The 26,022-nt window shown below is 38.3% G+C and overlaps 1 protein-coding gene across 1 annotated transcript in view; it reads right to left on the bottom strand.

Moving 5' to 3' along the window:
- Wdr41 (WD repeat domain 41) overlaps positions 1–25,603 on the bottom strand; it is a 59,039-nt gene extending 33,436 nt beyond the window's left edge. The window contains exons 1-4 of the mRNA XM_008855984.3: positions 25,323–25,603; positions 23,159–23,274; positions 5,346–5,394; positions 4,016–4,147 (exon numbers count right to left, since the gene is read on the bottom strand). Coding sequence (XP_008854206.1) covers positions 4,016–4,147; positions 5,346–5,394; positions 23,159–23,274; positions 25,323–25,373 — 348 coding nt within the window. The 5' untranslated portion in view covers positions 25,374–25,603. The remainder of the gene's footprint in view (positions 1–4,015; positions 4,148–5,345; positions 5,395–23,158; positions 23,275–25,322) is intronic.
- Between the last annotated feature and the right edge of the window lie 419 nt (positions 25,604–26,022).

Raw genomic sequence — 26,022 nt, 5'->3', positions numbered from 1 at the left:
GCATTTTTAAACTTCCATTATGAGATAACACTTCTAATTAACGATTAAATCAAATATTAAGCAGAAAATCTTTAACCTTAAAATATTTAGTACTTATACTATCATAAAAACAAATTTATATAGTAAATCATCAAGTTAAGAGCCAGCTGATGATCTGAAATTTTACTATCAAACCATTTAAAAATGCCAACAGACTGAGTGATCTGAAGTGTACATCTTTACAGGCTTTTGAACACGACATCTGTTTAAAGTCATACTTGAGAACAGTCTACCATAACCAACCAGACACGTCTAACCTTCATACTAAAAGCTACCACATCTATCAGTATTTGCTGAAGGCTGGCTGCAATGCACATGGCCCAAGTCACTTCTGTCCTAACAGGAGTGCTACCATGTGTACATGCACTGAAGACTTCCAGGACATCCATACACAACAGGGTCAGGGTTAGCTGACTGAAGGATCACAATGATTTTTAAGCTTTTGACACTATTCCTTATTGTATTAGATTTTTTAAAAATATTATTTATTTTTTTAGAAGAATCCTATCATTACAGCTTTAATATGCTCAATAACAGTTTCCAGAGCAAAGATACAGCTTTTTCAAAAGTGGCTATAAAAATTTACATCATGTCTTATCTTCACATAGGCAGAACTGGTAAAAGAAAGGAACCAGGGGCTCCTCCCAAGCCCATGTGACCCCTGAGGAACAGGTCCTCAAACGACCTTAAGAATAAAAATAAATTGGTTTATCAGGGCCAACTGTATGGCCTTAAACATCCAAAAGGAAAGTGTAACCAAAGATTAATGGGGTCAATATAATTTCTTAAGAGTCCATATGCATAGCTAAAGGCTATATAACAAGCAACAATGCCAGATAGGACATACCTTCTTTTGAGTTGTTGGCAAGGGCAAACAAAGGGACTCCCAAATAGTAACCCAGCATAGAACTGGGAAAATGAAAGCAGATCCTAATCTTATCTAAAGGAGTATTGACAACTGATTGCTGCTAGAAGAGGAACAGCTGACCCTCTTAAAACAAAGACCTCTAGATAGGCTGACTAGATTCACCAGATGGATAAGTAGTGGGGAATGGCTGGGGTTGCCAGAAATAGTAACCCAGCATAGAACTGAGAAAATGAGCAGCAGACCCCAATCTTATCTAAAGGAGTATTGACAACTGATTGCTGCTAGAAGAGAAACAGCTGACCCTCCTACACAAAGACCTCTAGACAGGCTGACTAGATTCAACAGAAGGGCAAGTAGTGGGGATTGGCTGGGGTGCCGACAACAGGGGTGCCACAGACAGTAGCAGGGATATCAGAGTATAAGGGCTCTAGTCGGGGGAGAGAGGCTATGGGAAGGTGCCAACTGGGAAGTGGGTGTAAAGTCGAATAAGATGGTTTGGGATGTTCTGTGTGATACACACACACACACACGCACACAAAAAAATCAACCAATTTTTTAAAAATGTATTATATTTGAGGAGAAAGCATGGAAATTTACGTCATGCTAATTAGTAGAGGTGATAAACATTATCACTGAAATCTACCCGATGACTTTATAGACATACACCGGTGCCAAGGATCCGAATGTAACCGATTATGACTAGTAATAATCAGATACATACAGATTAGAGACACAAGCACCAACATCTCAATGTTACTGGCAAAAACAATGAGTCTTTTTGTAAGAAAAAGTTTATTTTAAAATGAAATGGAGATCTTTTTTAAAGGTTAAAAACTCACTCAATTTTATGTCTTACAGGGCTTATACTGAGTTCAATATTGTATAATTGTATTAGATTTTATATCATGCATATAAATGTGAATAATGTGTGCAAATGTACAGTAAATGTCATTTATATAGTGTTTGACATATTTTAATAATTCAAATTTTAAAGGTAAGTTCATAATCTAGTTAATCTTATAATTTCTAATGAGTTTTTATTAATTCTATTTCACTCTTCAAATGCAGTTAATTATCATGAAAAGACAGACACCTATACATACATATATGTTTGTATCATATCAAACAAACTAATTGCCCATAAAAAGTTCTCTCAGTAATAAGACATTTTCTGGTCTTAAATTCACCACAGTTCTATTATCTCGTTGTCTTCACTTACTTCACTATTTGAATGTTTAATGCTCAGCACTGAGCAACTGAGCTCTTAAGGCTATTACTTGACAAAAACTTTTTAAAAAATCTACCTTTAACATTTAATTAAGGAAGTTAATTACTAGAAAGTGTCCAGCCAGAATAAATTTAGAGTAAAAAATAAATTTAGAGTAAAAATTTAGAGTAAAATCCATCTGAGTAAAATGAACTACCAGCTACATCTTCTAGGATTTTTTTTTTCTGTCTTTTTGAGACAGGGTCTCCCTCATTCAGTAAAGGAAGTGACTGCTTTGTTGCCATTTACAGGTAATATGATTATCATTTATAGGTGGCTATCACAGCTACTTACCTCTGTGCTGTAATAATGATTTTAATAATTGTCTATAATACTAGTCTCAGAAATGACCTGATAAAGACAAAACATTTTAAATCCTATTTTTGCAGAAATTATACAGATTAGAAAGACAAGGAGCTTTAATCCATACAGTAATTTTTCCTCAACCGAGCAGCCATGACAAGGTTGCTCCCACCTAAGTATCTGAGCGAGCTTTATGCCCCGATTTGTCAAACTTCAGCACACACATGCACTTTATCCCCATTTAAGTCTTGAAATTTTCTCACCTGTAGACAATTTATCTCAAACTATTTCTACTGAGGAATTCATTAAGTGTGTGCTTTAAAGTGAGTGTTGGTTCTACAGAAGCCCAAGAAATAGTTCCTCCTTTGCAATTACTTCTAAACTTAACAACTTTCAGGTAAGCATAGATTTGTTAAAATCAATCTGATATCTTTTTTAAAAAGTAATGGAGTATTTATAAATTTTAAAAAACAGAAAAAAGTTAAATATAAATAGAAAAAAAGTATGGAGACTTTAGTTATCCATAGTACTTGACTATGGACTTCACAAATGCAATTCCTCATAGGGAATTTGTTATAAAATAGTTCATTAAAATGGTGTCCTACACAGCAGACTTCTTGCCGATTCTGCCTTACTGGCTACATGCCTTGGGGAAGTTGCTTAACATTTCTGGGTCTCTACTTTCTCAAGTATAAATGAGAATGACTAAAAATCCTGCTTCAAAGGGCTATTTTTAAGATTAATTAAGTCAATAAGCATAAAACACCAATTCATAGCATTCATAAGCACTTTATAAAATGTTACTACTTCCATCATATCTTAATTTTTTTAAAAAAATATTTTACTTGGTATTTTTATTTTATGTGTATGAGTGTTATGCCTGCCTGTAGGTAAGTGCACCCGTGTCGTGCAATGCCGGAGGAGGACAGAAGAGGCTGTCGGATCACCTGGAACTGGAGTTACTGACAGTTGTTAGCTGCCATGTGGGTGCTGGGATTCGAACCCACCTGAAAGTATGGGAAAAAGGAAAAGTAACTTCATCATGTAAAACTATTTCAAAATGCTAAACATTTAATACTGAGCACAAGATACTACATTTTTGTGCAAACCCACACAGCAGCAATATAGGTTCTCATGGGTTGGGGCCATTAAGTTTGTTGTGCTACAAATGCGAAAAAAAAAAATTATTTTCCAATCCAACTCCTCTTTATTTTCCTGAATTGAGAGGCAAGGTGAGCTACTATTTCCAAGCCCACATACTCCCATTCCTTCCACTCTGTACAATGTGACCTAATAGTAACTCTGGAAAGAACAGCTTCAGTCATAGGGTTTCCATCAATACAAGCCTTAACCTGTTATTTCCAGTCTAATACTTTCAGACACCCAATATTTTGAAGTACTTTATGAAAACTTGAACAAAACCATTTTTGCTATACAAGCAAGCAGAGAGAAGCCCTCAGAAGCTAAGGACTAGTAAGGGCTACAGCAGCCACAGGGGTCCCTGGGGCTACTTCACTTCCTTCCAGACTTAAGGATATAATAACTGTTCGATCAGCAGAGGCTGTCAAGATAAGCTGATTTTCCTCTTCACAAGATTCCAAGGAAGGAAACGCAGTAATAGCTGTTATCTTTTGAGTGTGTCCACTGAGTTCCAGAAGTTTTTCACCTGTCTGAAATACCATTAAGAATGTTAATAAACTTATCTTTACCAACTTGAATAATCTTAAATAACAATATTAACATACCCCCCACACACATATACATCATTAAAAATAAATCTTTAAAATATAGTTTGTGTGGAACTTGTGAAGACTTTTGTCTTTCCATGATTCTCTACAGCACTTACATTGTAATAGGTGTGATATGTACTCTAGAGATGGTTTAAACTCTATGGGAGGATGTGTAGGCTATACACAAAGCTTTACTGTTTTATATGGGGGACTTGGGCATCCATAGATATGGACATGGAGGAAAGGAAGGGAAGACTAGAACCTATCCCCTGTGGAAACTGGGGCAGCGTAATGATAAAGTACTGTTTTAATCTATCCAAAACAAAGAAGCAATGAAGAAAAATAATTTAAGAAAAGGGTAACTTGTGGAAACAAATAATCACAATCATAAAGAAACCTGGGGAAGTTTTAAATATTTTTGAAAAACAGACCTTTTGTTATATTATTTTTAAAGTCAACATAAGAATTTTATATTATGCTGACAACTTTGAAAAAAAATTGTACCTTCTCACACAAATTAACTATTTATTTTGGATGTCATTACACAGTACATGACTACCTAAATTTTGTTCAAAAAGATGAAAACTTTGGGGGGCTAGAGAGATGGTTCAGTGGTTAAGAGCACATGCTGCTCTTATAGAAAACCTGAGCTGGGTTCCCAGCATCCATGTGGGGGGTGGGTGGCTAACAACTGCCTGTACTTTAGCTCCAGGGGATCCAGTGACCTGTTTTTGGCCTCCAAGGGCACCCAAACACACATACTCATATAGATCTTTAAAACAAACAAACAAACAAACAATTTTCTGGGCATGGTGGCACACTCCTATAATCCCAGCACTCCCTAGGTAGAGGCAGGCACACCTCTGTGAGATGGAGGCCAGTCTTGTCTACATAGTGAGTTCTAGGCTGGCTGGGGCTACAGGGAGATTCTGTCTCTTTTTTTTAAAAAAAAAAAAAAAAAGATTAAAACTTTTTTTATATAAAAAAACCCTAATAAAGAAACCTTTCCCTCTTTAGAATGAAATGCCGATCCCTGTTGTAAATGAATTTATTAGCCTCAAGTAGTAATAATATGCAAATATACCTCACATAGCGTTTACTATATTTATTACACAATCCACATTTAATCAATACCTACCTGGGCATTCCACACAACTATAATTCCATCATCACCAGCAGAAGCAAATCTGGTTTGAGAAAAAAGGCCAAGAAGAAAACTCACTAGTGACATTTAATTGACAAGATTTTTAAAAATATTTTATTTATTATTTTTATTTTATGTGTATGTGTACTGCCTACATGCATGTAAGTGCACTCGTGTCATGCAATGCCTGAGGAAGTCAGAAGAGGGTGTCAGATTTCCCTGGAACTGGAATTACAAATGGTTGTTAGCTGCCATGTGGGTACTGGGAATCGAACTCTGGTCCTCTGCAAGAGCAGTCAGTGCTCTTAACTGCTGAGCCATCTCTCCAACCCCTTGACAAGATTTTATAATGTATTATTATTTTAGTAAAATTACTTACAGAAATAGTAAATCTCAATATACTGATATCATGATGTAATATGACTGTATCAAGGCTATTATCAAAATAGTAACTATAATATATAGATGAATATTAATATGAATGTTAATGCTTATATTTATAATACTATATTTCTATTCACATCAATTATTATAGTGATCAAATATTAACACATTTAATTTATATTCATATTAGTATTATTAGTGGCTAAAAATTAGCTGAATTGTTCCCTCTGTGTCATGCTCTGTGCTAACCTTTCTTTTTTTAACTAGCATACAAAGTATTACATTTCATTACAGCATTTTCAAACAAAATTCGTCTTTGTTGATTTCCCCCTCACCCATTCCCCTACCCCACCATGCACCCTTCCACCCTCAATGGCCTCCTTTCTCTCATGTCTGTTGCCCAAGCCTTCCTCAACACCTCTTTTCCCCCTCTCACGGTCCCCTTTGTAGTTTCACATCCTATATTAACACTCACACCTGCAGTATCTAAACATTAAAATCCACATGAAAGATCCATATGAAAGAGAACATGCGATATTTGTCTTTCTTAGTCTGGGTCACGTTGCTTAATACAATACTTTGTGGATCCACCCATTTTCCTTTAGATTGTGTAACTTCATTTTTTTTTTACAGTTGAATGAAATTATACTGTGTATAAAAACAATTGTCGGGGGCTGGAGAGATGGCTCAGTGGTTAAGAGCACTGACCGCTCTTGCATAGGACCCAGGTTCGGTTCCCAGCACTGACATGGCAGCTACGAACCATCCTTACCTCCAGTTCCAGGGGAATCTGAAGCCCTCTTCTGACCTCTGCGGCACTGCATGACACGAGTGCACTCGCAGACAATACACTCATACACATAAAATAAAAATAATAAATATTTTTTAAAAAAATTGTCATCTATTCAACTGTTGATGGACATGTAGACTGATTCCATTCCCTTGCTACTGTGAATAATGCAGCAATAAACACGGATGAGCCAGTGTCCTCTGGGTATAGGTCTAGGAGTGGTACAGCTGGGCCATATGGCAGTTCCAGTGTTAACCTTTTTTATAAGCCTCCATCCTGATCTCCATAATGACTATATGACCTTACACTCCTACCAGCAGTGAATGAGGGTTGTCTTTCCACACATCCTCACCAGCATTTGTTGTTGCCTGTTTTCTTGATAGCCATTCTGACTGGTATAAGATGGAATCTCAGAGCAGTGGGGGGTAGGGACACAGGGGGTTATGATGCATGCACATGAGTGTGCAGGTGTATGTGCTGGTGTATGTGCATGCGCATGTGGAGGCCAGAGCAAGATTTGGGTGTGTTCCTCTATCACTGTCTGCCTTATTGCCTTGAGACAGAACCTTTCACTGAAAGGGAAGCTTGCCTTTTTGACTAGGCTGGCTTGCTAGTGAGTTCTCAGGATCTACCTGACTCTGTCCCCCAATGCTGGACTTAAAGGCACACACAGTCATGTTTGACTTTTTACATGGATGGAGGAGATTCAAACTCAAGTCCTTGTAGTGCAAGTATTCTTACCCACTAAAACAACTCCCCAACACCCTCAAAGCAGTTTTAATTTGCATTTCCCTAATGGCTAAGGATGTGGAACATTTTTTTCCTCTTTTATTCTTGTGTGTGTGTGTGTGTGTGTGTGTGTGTGTGTGTGTGTGTGTAGGATAAGATAGTATATGTCCACACATGTGCATGCATGTGGAGCCAGCCAGAAGTTGACATCAGGTATCTTTCTTTACCATTTTCCACAGTACCTTTTGAGACAAGGTCTCTCACTGAAGCCAGAGCTCACCAACTTCCTGAGCTAGCTAGCCAGCAAGCTTTGAGGGATCTACCTGTTTTTGCCTTCCTAGTGCTAGGGTTACAAATGTACATGACCATGCTGGACCATGTGGGTGCGAGGGATCTTAACTCGGGTTGTCATGCTTATACAACACACCTTATCAACAAACACCTCCCAGTCCTGGGAACACTTTTAAAAATACTTGCTTGTTGGCCATTTCTGTTTCTTCTCTTGAGAACTATTTATTTCATTAGTCCATTTATTGAGTAGCGGTTTGGGGATTTTGTTTTGTTTAGTTTTGACTTTTTTGCAGATCTTTATATATTCTAGGTATTAACCCCCAATCTGAAGTTCAGCTGGCAAAAATGTTCTCCCATTCTTTGGCCTGTATGTTCACTTTGCTGTGCAGGAACTTCTTAATTTCATATAGCCCTGTCTGCTAATTCTTCTACTTCTAATGCTATTGGAGTCTTGTTCACAAAGTTCTTGTGCACCTATAACTTGAAATGTGGTCCCTGTTTTCCTTTAGCACTTTTTTAAAATTTTTATTTATTTTTATTATGTGTATGTGTGTACTGCCTGCATGTAAGTGCACCCATGTCGTGCAATGCCCGCAGAGAGCAGAAGAGGCTGTCGGATCCCTTGGAACTGGAGTTATGGACAGTTGTTAGCTACCATGTAGGTGCTGGGATTTGAACCTGGGACTTCTGCAAGAACAGCCAATGTTCTTAACCACTGAGCTATCTCTCCAGCCCCTCCTCTAGTACTTTTAATGCTTCAGATTTTAAATTGAGGTCTTTGGTTTTTTTTTTTTTTTTTTTTGGTCTTTTTGTCCTGGAACTCACTATGTAGACCAGGCTGGCCTTGAATGCAAAGAGATCCGCCTGTCTCTGCCTCCCAAGTGCTGGGATTAAAGGCATACACCACCACGCCCAGCTCTTTGATACATTTTTAAATGTTTTATTGTGCAATGTAAGAGACAGATAACCAGTTTTGCCAGCACAATTTGAATAGGCTGTCTTTATTCCAGTGTATGCTTTTCACCCCTTTGTCAAAAATCATGTGGCTATATCTGCGTGAGTTCATTTCTAGGTCCTTTATTCTGTTCCACTGATCTGCATGTCTGTTTTTATACCAGTACCACACTGTCTGTGTCACCATGGCCCTGTGTATATTTTGAGATTAGGTATTATGATACTTCCAACATTAAATACCATCAAATCTTACTAGTGATCTTTTCACTTACAATAACAAAGATTTGGTGTTTCAGGCTAATTTAACAAATGTTTATAAGATACTTTTCAAATTCTATGCCAAGTATTATGGATCCAAAGATTAAGTAAGACCTTTATAATATTACAAAGAATAATCTGCTAAAATGTAACAATGAGGGAGATACATAGATGATCTTTAAAGTCTTCCCATGAGTTACAGTTTTGTGATTTTTAAGCAATCCAAAACAAATGAAACAAAACCAAGATGAGGAGTGGGTTTCACCGACAGGAAGTAAAGTCTGGGGATAGAATGGAAGGACTTGTGTCCTTAGTTTGGTTATTTCTATTATTGTCTTTGTAAAGTCATTTTAACTCTTATTTTTAAAGTCAAGACCTTTCCTTTACTCATCTTGGCTCCTTGGTCTTTCTGCAGAAACACTTTTTTTTGTTTGTTTGAAAGGTTTGTAGTTTCTTGGTGGTGGATGTTTGAAATGCACAAAGGTAAAGGATTTGGGAACATGAAGAAAAGCTGCAATAAATTTTACCAGAGCCTGTCTCTCCCCTCTTTACCTCCCACTCTGTGTAGTTAAGAACAAATTCTATATTATGTAGAGTCAAAGATATTCTATACACAAATACTATTAAGAAAAAATTTGAAACAAGATTATTCATCATAGAGATTATAACAAAATCAAGAAAGTGCTATTCTCAAGCAGTAACCCAACACAGTGGTGTGCAATAATCAGATTGTAAGTGTACTGATTTGTTATTAGTACTCTAGCACAGGAATCTGTAAATGAATGTAAATGACTCCAAATCCTATCTAAGTTGTTTCTGTAATATTATTTGCATTTTCAAGTATTCTTTAATAAGAGAAAAAGCATCTCACTATGAACTGAATACAACTGGTCCCTCACAGTTAACAGCATCTAATAAATGACAGTCCACCAACAGCTTTAGCCTTTAGAAAATCTGCAGTGCTTCCCTACAAGATCATTAGTGGGTTTCACAAAATAAGGGTGTATCTTCCATGTCCATTCAAGTAAACAGTGCCAGCCAAACATGTATCTTTGGGGAAAAGTCAAGAACTGAAACACCTGGACAGAGAATCACTTTGTCCAATGGGAAGACCTGCTCGTCTAGATTCTTCCCTTATGTGAGAAATGCAGACTCTCACGTTGGTCAAGTAACACTTTCCTAACACTCCAAACTGAGCTTCAAGTTCAAGTATCTCCTGTTCAGCTTCAAAGTTTCCTGTTGTCTTCATAGATAAGTCCCACATTCAGTCCTCATTCAAAAATCCTGATCAGATCTTCTACTGTTAGATAAGAGATTATCAGGGAATAGGTCAAATGCAGTTGAACAGAGATCATGAGTAACTGTTTTAATATAGCACTATTTTTTAATTTTTATTCATATTTTTTGCAAATTTTACATTATATTTTGATTGTATTTAGATTTCCCTCCAGTCTACAGCCCCCTATTACCCCTCATCCAATTTCATATATATATATGTGTGTGTGTGTGTGTGTGTGTGTGTGTGTGTGTCTATAATGTCAAATTTGTATCCCCAAATGCCCTTTGGTGTGGGTTCATACGTGAGAGAGAGCCTGGTCAACTTAACAAGAGTCTCACTCTTAAAGGAGAATGACTCCCCCCCACCCACCCCACCTTGTCCCCAGCAGTCATCCTTTGTCAATGCCTCCTCAGGTAGAGTTTTTGAGACCAGGTCTCCCTGTAGCCATAGCTGGCCTGTAACTTGATACCAAGTTGGCTTCTAGCTCACAGAAGTTTACCTGCTTCTGTCTTCCAAGTGCTAGGATTAAAGGCATGCACCACCACACTTGACCAGCACATTGTTTTTCGTTTTTTTTTTTCTTTTAATGGAAAGGATATTTAAGACTTCTTAGTTAACTAGCTAGAAACCACAGAGTTAACTGTTAAATCTACATGTAACATTTTTATTTACCTCAAAATGCAAGAAATTTAAAAATTCTGGCAATTAAAAGAAAATGACTGCCCTAAACCCAAGCAAATGATGGCAGCACTAATTGGACTCAGCAGTTTAAAACAATGAAAGATGTGGTAAGAAATATGTGGTGGGGAGGGTGTCTAGAAGAGTTGGTGGGGAGGGGCTGGGGTGGATCTGATGAAAACTTATTGTATACATGTAAGAAATGCTCAATAATTTTAAGATGTTTTAAAAATGAAAAATATTGTTTTGAATTAAAACCACAATTTTTCTATGCTTAATGATATCTGTTTCTGAACCCCAATACACAACACTACCTTCAGCATTAAAAGCAGTTGTTGGAAGTAAATCTTCAGTAACGTATGCTTCTGGGCCTATTGATTTCTTTTTATTTGTATAGTGATAGCAGGGAGGGCAGGACTCAAGGTCTTAAGTTTTCTTTAGTATAAAACATCGATTTCTATTGATTCTTCAAACTCTTATAATTGCTTTTCTCCTGTTCAGAAAGGCTGCAGGTTTAAAACACTTTTTTCCAGCCCTGATTTTTAACTTCTGATTATTGTTTTATCACGTTTGAAACTCACAATGAGAAATGAGTTCACAATGAAGATGACTGAACTGTTGCGAGTTAGAAATGAGGCACAGAGCACTTCACCTTGAATTTAATCAGTGGCAAACAAAAGTTAAATCTAAACACTCCTCAAGACTAATGCATGAAATCACAGCCAATTTTTTATTGCTCAAAGGTCAATTATCCACTTTGTAAATTATTCAGCCTTCATTTCTCTTACATATATGCTGCTGCTGCTGCTGCTCTGTGTGTATGCGCGTGCGTTTGTGCGCACCCTTTCAGTATTTATTGCTACTTCCAGGGAAACACAGCTTTCAAATGCAAGCCAGTGTGACTCTGCTACATTCTGGCATCTCACAGAAGATAACTAACAGGAGTAAGAGGTAATTCTCAGGTTATAATTATCCATTCAACTATGAAAGATCACCAAAAACTAGCTGCATTATAGTCATTTATCCAAAACCAAATCCTAGTCAGTTCAAGTATATCTATCTTCAAACCAGAAGTGAAAATTCAACCCAAGAATTCCTAATAGTAAGATACACTGCAACTGTTGAAAGACAGTAACTATTACCAAAGGAGTGACTAGCATGTCAGTAAGAGGTAAGCTCATCAATGAAAGAAGAAAAGGGGACTGCTACCATAACTTTTCAGATGCTAATTAAAATCTATGTTAATACAATCCAAAGACTTAAGCCTCAGTATAAGATATTGAAAGAAATGCTTCTCTGCTGGATCGCATAGTGGGTGTTTACGTAGAGGTAGAGAAATCCCAAGATAAGGAACCTGTGGTTCTCATCTTGAGATCTCAAAACTCAGCAATCATTTAGAAATGTACTGTTTCTAAATGTGTAACAAATCTAAGGCACCATCAGTTGTAGAACACTCTGTTACTTTATGTACCACTAAGGGAAAAAATGCTGCCAATTACAACTGAAAGACCTATCAACTACACGATGTGCCCAAATTTCAGATGTTAAATGAAAAATATGCTCCTTATACTCAACAAAATATAGTACCATATCCATTAATCTTTATAATATAGCACTTCCTAGTCTGACAATCTCAAGTACTAAAGATACGCCTATTAAATGAATAAATGAGTAAACAAGCAAATACTTCGGCATTACAAAGCTCTGTAAAACAGAAAGAGTAAGGTATTAATGTAACCTTATAGTTTCATTTTAACATCATTAATGTATCAATTTTGGCCACAAAAAAAAATATAATTAAAGCCAGAATTCCATCTCACAAAAATAGATTTTTATATATTCCCTCCAATTCTTATGCATGCCTGTGAAGTTTTCTTATTTTGAAACCAAGTATTTAAATTTTTATTTTTATTTTATGTGTATGAGTGTGTGTGTGTGTGTGTGTGTGTGTGTGTGTGTGTTAAGTGCACCCATGTTGTGCAATACCCACAGAGGCAGAAGAGGGTGTCAAATTCCCTGGAACTAGAGTAACAGGTGATTGTTAGCCACCATATGGGTGCTGGGAACCAAACCAGGATCCTCTGCAAGAGTAGCCATTTCTCCAGCCCCCAAAATAAGTCTTTAAAAGTACTGTTTGAGCTAGGCACAGAGGCACATGACTATAATCTCTACACTCAGGAACTAGAGGCAGGAGGATGACAAATCTGAAGCCAGTCTGAGCTACATCATAAGTCTGAGGCTAGCCTAAGCTACATAGTGAGATTCTGTCTCAAAAATTTAAGGGCTAGAGATGCAGTTTGGTGATAGAAACTTGCCTAAAATTCAGAAGGCCCTGAATTCAACACCCAACACCATTAAAAAAATAATTTAAAAAATAGTCTTTGAGGCTACACAATTAAATGACTAATCAAAAATTATATGCAAGGAAAACAAGTTTAACAGGGTAAAGCATAGTTTTATAGGGACCTGTTGCAGACCTAGATGTTCCACCCTCTCCCATGCTAATTATGGTTAAGTAAATTTACTGCTTCATTCAAGAAGTACATATTAAGCATTACATATATATGTGGATATATATATATATATATATATATGCTTTATTCTGAAATCAAGAATCAATAAGAGATGGTTCCTGTCCTCCAAAACTCACATTGCAACATCACTAATGATGCTATAAGATCTAGATCTAAGTCCACTGAGAAGGCTCACAACAATTTCAATTTATAGAACTCACTCACTCCAAGAACCTTCACTTGGAGCCTTCAGAGAAGGTAGTCTTACTGTTGCCAGCTGTGTGCTGACAGTACAGCAAAACCATATAAAGACTGCTATAAAATAAACTGGTTTCCCAAACATTTCTGTGTCTATTACCCAAATGTTCATTCAACATTTGGTACACATGTGAAGCAATTTCAATTAAGTCAAGTCCTACAAAGTGCACAGTAAAAAGTGTCATCCAGGGACTGAAGAGATGGCTCAGCAGTTAAGAGCACTGGCTGTTCTTGCAGAGGACCCAAGTTAAGATTATTAACACCTACATGGTGGCTAACAACCATCTGTACAACTCCAGTTCTGGGGGATCTGACACCCTTTTCTGACCTCCATGGGCACTACAGGACACGGGTGCACTTATATTGCATAGATGTAGCTCAGACTGGCTTCACACATGCAGGCAATACACTCGTACACATAAAATTAAAATAATAAAACATTTTTTGAAAAGTATAATCCATAAACCTGAATGCAAATCTTTCTGTATCCAACATCTGCATAACTGTAAAGAAGTAGAAAAATCAAGATAAGCTGTATTTGGAACAGGAAAGAAAACCAGTGGCTAACTAACTTGCTGCCTAATCTACAAGTACTCTCTACTACATCATGAAAAATTTAAAAATTTTAATTTTACAATAAAATAAGGTTGAATAAATGCTACTACAGTGCTTAGGAAACAGATAAAGTAAAAAATAATACAATTTTCATTTAAAATTGACTTCTGTTTGTATGTTGGAACTATTTAAAGGAAATTATAGAAACTGAAGCATTTTCAAGAACCAGAAATATTGATGCCATTGACTATTTCATTATATTTACTTGAACATAAAGAAAAATTAATTAGGAGGATGAAGAGATGGCTTAGCAATTCAAAGCATTGGCTGCTCTTGCAGAGAACCTGGGTTCAGTTCCCAGCCCCACACGGCAGTTAACAACTGTCCATAAGTCCAGTTCCAGGGTATCTGATATCCTCTTCTGACCTCCATGGGCACTGCACAACAGGGGTGCACTTATATATATATATATATATGCAGGCAAAAATACTCATACACATAAAATAAAAATCAATTAAATTTTTTTAAAAAACAAGAAAAATGAATTACATGGGCTGGGAAAGTAGCTCAATGGTAAAGCATTTGTTCCCATATGCAAGGCCCTGGGTTTAAACCTCAGCATAAAATAAAAAGTATTATATTAACACAAGTCTAATGGGTAAAATTGTGAGATCCACCCACTCTTGCTCAAAAATAGAATGAAGGGGCCAGATATGATGGCTCACATTTGCAATCCAGCAATCTCAGAAGCTGAAATAAAAGGATGGCCATGAGCTTCACACGAAGCCAGCCTAGGTTATACAGCAGGACATGATCAAAAAAAAAAAGAAAACTAATACCATCAAGGTGGGAGTATTAGATCCCTTGGTCACTCTTGACCAATGGTAAACTCTTTAATGAAATCCCCTTCCCAAACCACAAAGAAACTTCTGACTTTTAACCAAGGGAAGCTTCCAATACTCTGAGCTCAAGTTCTGATGAAAGAATTTCCACAGCTACAGAAACATCCCTGGCTTCCTCTGCTCCACTTATAGAGAGGGAGGAGGAACTGAGCATGCTCAGTTCAGTTTTCTCTGGGTTTTCACTGTGGATTTGTCTGTGCATAGAGGGAACATTCTGGTCTGTTATTATTTTTGAGACAAGCCTGCCTATAAATGAAAGACTTCCAGCTGTCTAGCTAGACCAGATTCAGTGAATTCATTTGACCTAACTCAGGGGAGAGGGAGCACAAGCAAAGCTCTCAGGGTCATCAATCAAAGCCCCATCACTCAAAACCTTACAAGTTTTTTCAGTTACTACTTTATTAAGTGTCCCTCTATATGATTCCTGCATTTGTTCCTGATCAATTCTGTTCTTAGACTGCTGTTCATAATGCTCTGTTTTGGCTTTTTTAATGTGGGAGTACCCCACAGATCCTACACTGGACTGGAGAGATAGCTTAGTTGGTAAAGTAGGTACTACACAAGCATGACAACCCGAGTTCAGATTCCCAGCACCCACATAAAAAGCCAAGCAGGGCAGTGCATGTCTCTAAGTCCCAGTGCTTGAGAGGTGGGCAGAGATAGGATGATCCCTGGAGCTTGGTTCAAGCCAAAATAGTGAGCTCCAGGTTCAGTAAGACACCACGTCTCAAAAAATAGGGTAGCGAGGAATAAAAGTCATCCACCGTCAACCTCTGACCTCCACACTCATGCATATACATGTATACATAGGCGCATGCACACCCACATACACACATATACAAATGGAATACACACACACACACACACACACACACACAAAACACACACAGACACAAAAACTACGATTTTGGAACAAAAATACCTTTTATATTGGAATTCTTATTTCTTCTAATATCAAATATAGCTTTTAAACTTTTCATTATGGTGAATTTAAATATATCCAAATGTGATGAAGGCCGTATAATAAAAATGCACTTGTCTCCTGTCTAATAATTATCAACACACAGTCAATACTGTTCCATTTGTACCCCACCAAAACCCCCCTCTGATGAGTATTTTGAAGCAAATCAGAGCTAGTGTATGTCATTTAATCAGGAAACACTTCAGCACACAGAGCTGCTGCTATTTCTTCAGCAGAGGGAGAAGTCACAGAAGGATGGTGTGGGGAAATGTAAAAAGGAACTTAATATTATCATTCCAGATATATGGTCCAATGAAGCCAAGAAAAGTGGTGATGGAACTGAGATGGCTCAGTGGTTAAGAGCACTGGCTGCTCTTGCAGAGGATGCAGGTTCAGTTCCCAGCACCCTCGTGGTGGCTAACAACTGTCCATAACTCCAGCTCCAGGGGATCCACTGCCCTCTTCTGACCTCCACAGGCATTATACTTACATACGTACAAGCAAAATATTCATACACATAAAGTAAAATAAAAAGAAAGAAAAGTGGTGAAAGAAAACTGAAGGAAAATAAAGCACTGACAAAAAATTAAAGAGCAAAATTTGATGCATATGGAAAGAACAACTCTCCATTTTCAGCAGCCTGTTCCTCATCACTGGTCCACATTACATTACTTTCTATTACTGTGACAAAACACTCTGACCAAGACCAACTTGGGGAGGAAAGGGTTTATTTTATGTTACAGCTCCAGGATCATAGTTCATCAGGGAGCCCAAAGTAGGAAGGAACTCAGGGCAGGAACCTGGAGGCAGGAGCTGGAGCACAGACCATGAAGGAATGCTGCTTACTGGCTTACTCCCCTGGCCCCTGCTCAGCCTGCTTTCTTATACAATACAGACCAACCTGCCCAGGGATGGCACTGCCCACAGTGTGCTGAGCCCCCCCACATCACTCCACAATCAAGAAAATGCCCCAAAGACATAGCCATAGGTCAGTTCAATGGAGGAAATTCCCCAGTTGAGGCACCCTCTACCCAGGTGTGTCAAGTTGACAACTAAAGCTCTCCAGCACACAGGGCTTGTAACAGCATGCACAAGACCTCTGCAAGCCCAAGCCAGGCAAAAACCCTGCATGGATGGGCAAATGAGCAAGAAACTTAGGTCAATGAACCTAAGATGGGCACAGAAAAAAAACATTATTTCACCCCTACACATTAGAAGTTGCAAAACCACAATATCCCAATTTTATATTCTTCTTATCTTGACTTCTATCAGGAAAAAATTTTCTCACCAAATACTACTGATCCTAAGACAGTTTATATAAGAAAAAGCAACAGAGGTCTTGATTTTGTTCCTTTATCAATTTTCAAAATAATATCAGTTCCTTAGAATTGTCTAAAGGTAACCAGTGAATTCTCTTTTAAAGTATTTTATATTTATTACTTTTTAATATTTTTTATTTGTATAAGTGTATTGCCTTACATGTCTGTAAGTGCACCCATGTTGTGCAATGCCTAAGGTCAGAAGAGCGCATCAGATTCCCTGGAACTGGAGTTACGGACGGTTGTTAGCTGTTATGTGGGTGCTGGGAATTGAATCAGGGTGCTCTGCCAAGAGCAGCCAGTGCTCTTAACCGCTGAGCCATCTCTTCCCAAGTTTTCTTTTTAAGTATCGTTATGAACACATGGGATTTAAACTTGTATAATGCGGCAACCCTTGCACTACCCTTGTCCGTGCTCAAATTGTCAGATGGGTTTTTAAGCTCTATTTTAAAGATATTCTTAAGGCAATAATCTTCAAATAAGTAAGGATTTTTAAACTGAGGAGTGGTGATTTTACCTGCAATTTAAATAATTTTACTGCTAAGGGGGTAGAATTTAAAATGGAAATATTATTATACAAATGCTGTCTATCCCTACACTTAATGATGCATTGTATTTGCTCAAACCTTACATTTATCTGTTTAAATAAAATGCAGCTACATTTCTAAACTATGGTCAGAGGACAAAATTTTTAGAAGAAAAAAGGAAGAAGAAAGGGTGGTGTGCACCCATGCCCAACAACAGAGTCATGCTTCCATACTTAACTCAATACTATCCAAAAACAACAGGAATTCACCACAAGTCCTGTGAGTCTCAGAATAGAACAAGGCTGTTTTGTCTTATTGGCAACAGATTTTAGCATCTATTACAATAAATCAGAACGTCTACATTCTATGTGAGACTGGATACTATGTCTAAATTCTATGTCATAACGGATACTGGAAAGCATAAACTTCAAAAAATGCCACAAAGTCTGTTAAATTATTTATATTTTGGCTACTGGAACTTGTGTCAAGGATTCTTTTTCCTGATATAGCTTCTTTAAAAGCTGCCCCAAAGTGACTTTGCCATGGCCCACATGAATGAATTTATGCAATTTAAAATTAAATTACCTAACATACAACACAGAAAGTATAACAAATCCAAATATATGCCTTCTAGACTTCAAGAGGGGACTAAGTGCTCAGTGATGAGGGATATGTTGTCTGACTGCCTCCAGCTGTGGACTTCAGAGTCCATTTCAAATTCATACCAGCTCAGCTGGTCCTAAGTCTCTAGGAAGAAAGCAAGAAGCTAGAAGCTATGGGCCTATACTACTTAGTCAGTGCTCAGCAAGTGACCAGGCACAGTGAGTGGTATAAACCCTAGTTATTTCCACCTAGGGAACTCCCCTAGTATGCAGTCCTTCCTCCAGAGCTCCCCAGGGGCTACTAGGTCACATCTCATCAGAGTCCAGACAGCTCCTCTATCCAATTCTCTTTGTCCCTTCTCCTTTTTCTCTGAAACAATTTGTATACTTCACTCTATTATAGTATTATTTCTATTAGAACCCTGGAATTAGGGTGATCAGCCATTTTGATTTTACTGCACTGCCTATGACTTTCAGTACAATTCTAAAATTTGTTTTTCTGAGTCAGGGTATTATGCTGTAGCCTATAACTAACTATGTAGTCCAGGTGGCTTCAAACTTGTGATCCTCCTGCCTCAGCAACCTTAATACTAGAAGTATAGGTAAGTGCCACTATGCCTAGCTCTCTGAGCCATCCTGATTATGATCTCTATTCTCTGAATGTGTGCATATGAGAAGGAATAATCTTAGCTTAAGAATACCTTTTTTGTGTGACTTCTTAAAGATGGAGCATACTGTTTGTGCAAAAGTGGCCTATCAACTGACATTCTAAGTGGCCTATCACCTGTCATAAGCAGCAGCTTCACCAGCCATCCTAGAGGCACTTTTTTTTTTCTGCAGTCTGGCACTTCATGGGTCATCTGATTCTTTTCCAGTCATGATCACCATCCTACATAACCTTGTCTGTTTCCTGGAGGAGCAAGGAATGGTCAAATGAGCAACAGAGAAAACTATTCTTAAAATGTGTTATGAACTCAGTTTAGTTTAATGTGTCAAATGCTAGAGTATTACATGCAATTTTAGCGCAGTCCATTTTTTGGAAGACTCTTGCTGAGGCTTAGCCTTCTTTAGTGATCTCCCAATCAATATGACCCTCACTTCATGTTCAAAAACTACTAAAGAAGAAAAGAAAAGGCAGCTGTCTGTTAGGTTATACAGGATTTATTTGGTATCTTCAAAACCAATCTGAGAAAATTTTCCACTCACTGATTTTAGCTGAGCCACCAAGAAAACAAGAAAATCCTTCTGCAAAATTTTCAATCAGATGATATTATCTAAAGACCTGAAGCGTGAAATCTGGATTATAACAGCTGACCAACCAGAATGTAATGCCTAAAAAAACTACAAAATAAATAAGTACAAAAGTATAATGATATAAAATTTGCTTAAAAACTAGATGCATATTTCTGGAATTTGACAATGCATTAATTATGTACAGGCTCAATAAAGATAATTCTAAATCAAATTATTAAAAGTGAAAACATTCCATCAACATGCACAATTATTATTTGGTAATTTAAAAAGCTTTAAGGGCTGGAAATACAGCTCAGTTGGTACAGCATTTGTCTGGAATGCATGAGGCCTTGGGTTCAATCCTCAGCGCCAGGATAAAAACAAAACAAGACTCCTCCCCTAAAGGAAAAAAAAAAACCACCAAATTTTAACAGTAAAACTATTGGGCTTTTAATTATTTTCCTAATACTGTAGTTCACAGACTTTCTTATGTTTGTCATATCTTATTTCTAAGAATGACTCTTTTTTGCTACAGGATTAAAGTTTAAAACAAAACATGAATTAAATGTTCTAAAGGCAGGTCTGCAACTGAAATTTTTCTAATTACATATACATTTTGATACAGTGATGACTGATTACAAAGAATTCAATGTGATTCATGAGGTTCTATCACCAATATACTGTCAAAGGCAAAAGGCTGGCTTCTTTGTCTATTCTAAGCTTTCCAGTTCACTGTGGTAGACAGCAACATGACCACAAAATGCCTCCACCTATAATCACCATTCACAATAGGCTTTCATTGTTCTTCCCATCAAGAGATAGAATTCATTTACCTACTTAGACAATTTGTGCCTGCTCCTAAGTCATTTACCAATGAAACAGCAGAAAGCATGGTACAAGCAGAGACATCAGAAGGGTCTTTGGGACGTGCCCTTCTGCCGGTATTACAACTCCACAATCACTATGTGAACAAGCACCATATGGAGGGGCAACCAATCACCTTAGCTAGGACCACTGAGAATATGCCAAGCCCCACCAATCTAACCTTAGCCAATCTACCAGTTGACACAAACACACACATGTACCCAGCCAGTATCACCTGATTCAAAGTCACAGATGAAAAGACTCAGCCAGCAAAGTCTAACCCAAACTGCCATCCTATGGAAAAATAAGCTAAAACTAAGTACATGGTGGTTGCTTTGCTTTAAACCATTGAGTCTGGGGTGATGCTTTGGCAGAGCAATAAGTAATTAATATAATCATCTACAGCTTTTTGCTGTTTACAGACTATTTACTGTGCCATTAAATAACAAGTATACATGAGCACTGTGGGAAAACATAGTAAAGTATCTGTCAGCATTTGTTCAATGACCTCACCTCTACAATTTGACCTTTTCTTCAAATTTTTCTTCTAACTGTGCAGTTAAGAGCCAAGAGGAAATATCACAGAGGACAGACAGCATGAATATGGAATCTTAACAATCTTAAATTTTAAAGACTGGATTCTGAAAGTATGCTTTATATTTATTAACTCTAAAAAATGATTTTAGAATTCTTAAGACCTCATATACTAGTGATTATAAGAAATTATCTAGATGTTTTTAACCTAACAACTTACTAGGATAAAATGTGGTACAGAAAACCTTCAGGTAGCCAAAATCCTACCTTTGCAGAAATGTTCAGTTTCCCACATAAATGGCCATTTAAATAAATGCTATGTTTCTAAAGACAGCAAAGCTAAATATTACCAAAAATCCTGAAGATTATCATGCCATGTTTAACATACTGTGATCTGGTTGTTTTCCATCACAACAAGAAAATAAATAGAGCTATCAGGTTAGTAACATATATAAGAGGCAAATCTTTTCAAGCAAAAGTTGAGACACAATGTATATTTTGCTGGCCTTTGCCCTTGGTTCCAAGAAGAACCCCTCCAATTTCTGAAGCGATAGAAGTATCTTCAGTATTCACTGGTGGGTCTCTTAGATCAGTGTTTATGCTAATGGATGTCGCACAGTAGGCTCCTTGATGTTTTGAGAATGGGGATAGGCCAAGCCAGAGATGAACCATGAGAAAATTTGGGTTTCATATACTGTCACAGAACACGAGACTGACCTTCCAACTTCTTAGGAAAGGGTTGGAAGTTTTGAAATAATTGTAGCTGATGATTCATTATACAAACATGCCTATCACAATACTGTAAAGACCATGTACATCCCCCATTCAAGTGGGCTCCCTCATTGGGGATACACACTAATGTGTCCGGAAGGCATGTCCTGAAGACATGGAGGCTTTGCATTTGGGACTCTCCGAGACCTCTCCCTATCTATCTCTATCTAGCAGGTCTTGATCTATCTAATTTATAACAAACTATAATCATTAGTATAATGCTTTTCTGAGTCCTTCCAATGAATTATCAAACCTGAAGAGGCGGCTGGAACTTGTAGCAAGCTGATGAGCAATGTGGACAATGATGAAGGCTAGTGTCTGAGTAAGGGGAATGCTGGGGACTGTGTCTACCTGTAGAATCTGATCTCACTCTGTCTGGGTCAGAATTAAACTGTACATAATTTTAAAAAATTAAAAAGTCACAAGAAGACATGGTCATCAGACAGCAGAAGTAGCAAAGTTAGAATATCCATAGCAGCAGTCAGTCACAAGCTCAACAAGTGAAAAGTGTTCCCTTTGCTAGGGAACAGAGAAAACTAGAGACGACAATGAAGAAGTGGGCAAGAGCAGAACCGGAGTGGGGATTGAGTGAGACACCACCTGTGCACTTAGAAATCTGGGGAGTCATTCACTCACTCAACAACTATTAACTACATGGTACACACACATCACAGTGCTAGACACTAAGAATACTGTGGTAAATAAGAACAGAGTCCGGACTCTAGAAGCTTACAGTCCAGATCAGAAGACAAATATTAAGACCTTACACCATCAGTTATGTAACCAAAGCTGGATAAGGGTTTAACTAACAAGTACAAAGATCAGCAATGAGCTAAGTTTAGGGCCCTCAGACCTGGACACCTTCATCTCTATCTGCAGACACATTAGACACAGTATTACCAAGGAAGTAAAGAATAATGTATGTTTACATTCAGATTCACTCCTCACTTTGCCTTCCAGTAAAAATAGCATATTCCTAGCAGGTACCTAATATTTAAACATTTACCATATTTGGTTTTCATAGTCAAGCTCACCTTATTGCACAGCTGTAACACCCATGAAAATTTTAAAGTAACTGGTTTCTGCTAAACTAGTAGGAGTATTTCTAAAAACACATGACTTTTTTTCAGAAAGGATGAGAGCAAGCAAATATAATCCACAAATCGCCAGATATGACATGTTGACCCTGAGCTAAGATTTAGACATACAATTTCATCAAGGTACAGTTCATCTCAACTTTTTTTTTAACTAACCGTTACATCTTTTAATTGGTTGTATTTCTCCAATTACTAATGATCAGGATTTTGAAATTTTCTTAGAAAAGATGAATTTCGAAGTTGTTTTTAACATAAAATTATCTAAAACATCTTTCTAAACAGCAGTCAATTGAACCAGAGTCTCTTACCTGTATTCATCTAACTGCACCAGAAACCGTACGATGTCATGATGAGCTTTCAGTACCAGCAGCTCAGTATAGGGGTTCTGAGTCTGATCCTCACCTATGGTCTGCAAAGCAGATTTCTGGTAATTAAAATACAAAACAAATAGAGAAAGATAGATAAAATGACTCAATGATTTTTTAAAAATAATCGCACAGTATCCATTTAAAAACACAAGACTGGAAAAGTGAGAAGACATTATATTCTAACGTGAAGTCTTCCTACACTATCAAGGGGACAGCCTGCCACCTCTATATGGAAGCACTTCTCTTACCATAAATTTTAGTAGTTTCAAATAACAATAAACTTGTAAAGAGTGAAATTTCTCTTGCTGAATCTCAATAAGCCTGGTTTTAAAAATTAGCGGGCCAACCCAACTCAGTTGTTTAACAGTGTTTCTCAGTGAAAATGTGTTGGAGGCCAGTGAGATGGCTCAGCAGGTAAAGGACTTTGCCTCCAAGCCTAATGATCTGAGTACCACCCCTGGGATCCACATGGTAAAGGAGAAAAGGAGAAAACAGACTCCTGTGAGTTGTGTTCTGTCCTCCACACATGCACCATGACACGAGCATGTGTAACACATATGCGTGTACACACACACAATAAATGTAAAAAAAAAAAAAAAAAAAAAAAAAAACCTTGTTGGAAACAAAACTGAAAATTAAAGGCATAAAACACAGGCTCACATAGCCCACTGCAAGCACTCAGAAGATGTCTGCTACTTGAATAGAGAGTAATGAAATCATTCAGACTCAGGAGTTCAACTCTGGGCAACAGTACTGATAAAGATAATTCTAACATATACAGGCTGTGTGTCTAGCCCTGTGCTCAGGACATAATATATCATATAACTTAATCTGCAAGGTAAGTCTTATTAACCCTATTTCTGGAATTAAACCCTGTACAACATCATCATAAAAATAAAAAACACAACCTGTTTTTAACCTCCAAGCCAAGGTTTCTCAAATTTGACACTACTGACATTTTGGACTAGATAAATTCTTTTTGAGGACTCTCTTGTGCCTATTAGAATCTCAGCAGCATCCTAGGTCTCTAACACTAGAAGTCAAGAGAAAATACACACAGTCCCATCACCCTTAACCCATGGCTATGAAACATGTCAGCAGACATGTTCAAATACCCTGTGCAGGCCAAAATTACTCAGGATTGGGAATCACTAAAACTAGAAGGTAACATTCTTGCATAAATGAGGGAAATCACAGGTTCTGATAATGCACACATTCAAAGCAGTTAGACAACCGAAGGACTTTTACATGAAAATGCAACAATTAACATGTTTAAAAGTCCATCCCATAGTAACAATTTTACATGTATCAGAGGCTCAGATGGAAAAAGTGAAAAATTGGAAAACGGTATAAACTGCATCCCACACGTGAAAGCTTAGCAGGTGTGGCCCAGACAGTTGATCAAGCTGTAAGATTAACCAAAATAATTAGGTTATTTCGAATTGTCACATACACATTATATGGCCACTCGGTCATCCACAATTTTTTCATAACCTGAAGGATTTCAGACACATCTGAAATGAGTGATTTTTTTAAATGAGACGTCAATCACAAAGCTATGAGGAAGTTAAAACTGAGAAGTTGCTCAAACAATCCTAATTTTAAAATACTTCCTACGAGGAATAAAATGTAATTCAAATTGTTTTGTGTGGTAAATGAAACCAACTTCAGACGTCAGCATTTTTAAGGTGGCAAAAGTGTTTTACTGTTTCAAATGTAAATGTTACGTGTTTTATTCAGTTGCTCGGGGCCATGAAATACATTTGCCAATGGGACTAGAAACAGAAAATCAGTTTGAGTAGGAAGCAAACTTGGCCTAAAGAATTTTTTTTTTTTTCGTTCTTGGAAAGGATCTAAATTAATTCTATATTCCTTAAGCACACGCCAGCCAGTTGTTGGGAAGAGCTGTCAATTCAAACAGACCAAAGGCGGAGAGCTGCAGTCAGCCCCGCGGGACCCGACAAAGCCACAGCAGCCCGGATGCGGCGGCCGAGAGCGCGGCCCCGCCAACGCGCGTGCTCCCCGCAGGCCCCGCCTCCGCCCCGGGCCCCGGGCCCCGCGAGCCGTGCGCCGACCCGCCGCCGGCTAGCCCGCCCGGGTTTACCTCGGCCAGCCCCTGCGGCTCGCGGCCTCCCCCGATCAGCCAGCGCAGCATCCGGGTGGCGTCTGGCAGGCCCGGGCCTTGGACTGCAAACACCCGTGCTGCGGACGCTCACGCCGGCCGCCCAGGACAGCCAGGGACGGGGGAGCGCACCGCAGACCCCCAGGCTGCGGGGAGGGTATCGCGGCTAAGGCGTCGCTGCTCCGCCCAGAGGTTGAGTTTAGGAGCCCGCGCGGAAAGCGGCGACGGTCGCGGCGCAGTTTCGCGGCGCGGCTCCCAGTGAGCACGCGCGGGGGGCGCCGTGGTTGGCTCGGGAGCTCGGGTGGCCGAGCGCCCCCTGGTGGATGTGCGCGAAGCTACCGCAACCTAGAGAGCCAGGCAAATCTGAAGTAATTTTGTGATGGCCTTGGTATCCTTCCCTTGAATGAAGGACCAAGAAGCATTCCGGTTTGCCAAGAATCTAGTGGCATGCTTGTACACCAAAATAAGCGGCCTGATAAAGTCTCATAGTAACCCTATGCCCCCCGTTTTACGATCAGGGAACTGAAACGCCGAAAGATTAGGCCATTTGTCTACAAAAGCCAGTAATTGGATATGGTGGAATTGAGCCCCAGTCTGTAAACTCCAACTCTAGTTCTTAACTGTATACAATACTAAGACAGTCTTGCAAAAAAGAAAAAAGAACCCACACACTCCCTTCCCT

The sequence above is a fragment of the Nannospalax galili genome, unplaced genomic scaffold (genome assembly GCF_000622305.1).
Source record: "Nannospalax galili isolate Female #2095 unplaced genomic scaffold, S.galili_v1.0 scaffold907, whole genome shotgun sequence".
NCBI classification, from domain to species: Eukaryota; Metazoa; Chordata; class Mammalia; order Rodentia; family Spalacidae; genus Nannospalax; species Nannospalax galili.
Note: the sequence above shows the minus strand (reverse complement) of the source record. Positions and strands in the feature narration are given on the sequence as shown.